The sequence below is a fragment of the Physeter macrocephalus genome, unplaced genomic scaffold (genome assembly GCF_002837175.3).
Source record: "Physeter macrocephalus isolate SW-GA unplaced genomic scaffold, ASM283717v5 random_1768, whole genome shotgun sequence".
Classification (NCBI taxonomy): Eukaryota; Metazoa; Chordata; class Mammalia; order Artiodactyla; family Physeteridae; genus Physeter; species Physeter macrocephalus.
Window position 1 is genome coordinate 1 of NW_021147024.1, and position 1,511 is coordinate 1,511.

A 1,511-nucleotide genomic window follows, 5' to 3' on the forward strand; every position below is an offset into this window, starting at 1 on the left:
AAGTGCAGAAGCTACATTTTAATTTGGCCACACCGTGTATTATGATCATTACTCACCTCGGCCAGTACTTCCCAAGGGGGTACAGGCTTGCCCTCTGGGGGAAATTTGACAATATCTACAGACATTTTGGTTCTTACACCTGGGGGTGGAGGGTGCTACTGGCATCTAGTTGGTAGAGGCCATGGATGCTACTAAACATCCTGCAATACGCAGGGCAAGTCATAACAATGAAGACTTAGCTTCATTGTTAATGACCCAAAATGTCAATAGTGCTGAGGCTGAGAAACCCTCATCCAGGTCAAGAAATGAAAGAGGAAATCTTTGGAAACAGTATAAATGGCACCTCTTTTTGTTTTGTAGTATGTTCTGGTTTCACGTTCTGTGAGGGGGTCCAGTAGAATTGTTGATGCTGTTTCATCATTGTTGTGTTGTCACGGTTTTGCCTCTTTCAGGTGGCTGGCTAGTGCAATGGGCTAAAGCCTCAGGAAGAGAATGCGATGTGTCCAATTTGTATTGTTTCAGTTTTCAAGAAGGTGCTTGTAGAAAGAGGAAATGATAAAAAATATTTCTTGCTTCTTTCAGTATCTCAAGATTTGGAATTGTATTTAAATGCTCTAAATATTATTTGTGCATACTGACATATGTATTTTACTAAATTATGTAACAATTTTGTGAAGAAATGTTCTACTTATATTAACTTGTGACTCTCTTCTTTAGTCTATTAGTAATCACTAAAGGATAACTAAAAATGAGATGATTTGGAGATATTTTATAAGTCTACCAAATCTTCTTAAAATAGCACCCTGAATTTGGTATCTTATACTTCCCAAATTTGTATAGTAATCTCTATTTGGAGTTTGTTGCTGCAAAGGAGGGTGGACATTTACCTGAAGTAGAAGACAGATGTAATCAACACCTCAATTGTTATGCAGGATCACCCATGAAATCAGATTTATTTAGCATATGTTTCTCTTTTTTTTGCTGATATCATCACTGCTACTTTTTTTAAAACTTCTACTGTACCCAGATCCACCAATAAGTGTTAGTTTTCTCATTGAAAAAGATAAATAATTGGAAAACAGGGGAGAGAAGAAAAGAAAATCAGAGGAGGAGCAGTCTAGGGGTACAACCTCCGAATAATCAGTGCTCCCGAATGAGAGAAGAGAAAATGGAAAATTTCCCAGAATTGAAGGAATAGGGTTTCCACATTGAAAAGTGTCATCAAGTGCCCAGCACAATTCATGAAAACAGACCCACACAAGGTTTATCATAGTGAAATCTCAAAACACTGAAGATAAAGAGAAGATTCTATAAGCTTCCAGAAAGATAAAATTGGTCACATACAAAGGATCAAAAATCAGAACCATTCAGACTTCTCGTAAACAATAGCATAAACTAGATGACAATGGAGCAATACCTTCACTTTTTGCGGTACGCGGGCCTCTCACTGTCGTGGCCTCTCCCGTTGCGGAGCACAGGCTCCGGACGCGCAGGCTCAGCGGCCATGGCTC

General features: G+C 38.9%; 1 protein-coding gene across 4 annotated transcripts in view; it reads right to left on the reverse strand.

Moving 5' to 3' along the window:
* Nucleotides 1-19: 19 nt before the first annotated feature.
* LOC102988839 (phospholipase A and acyltransferase 3) overlaps nt 20-1,511 on the reverse strand; it is a 23,469-nt gene continuing 21,977 nt past the window's right edge. The window contains exon 6 of one of the 4 annotated variants that reach the window (XM_007118851.4): nt 20-536. In XM_007118851.4, the coding sequence (XP_007118913.1) occupies nt 526-536 (11 nt within the window). In that variant the 3' untranslated portion in view covers nt 20-525. The remainder of the gene's footprint in view (nt 537-1,511) is intronic. The other 3 variants (XM_007118852.4, XM_007118850.4, XM_007118854.4) reach the window with 3 other exon arrangements.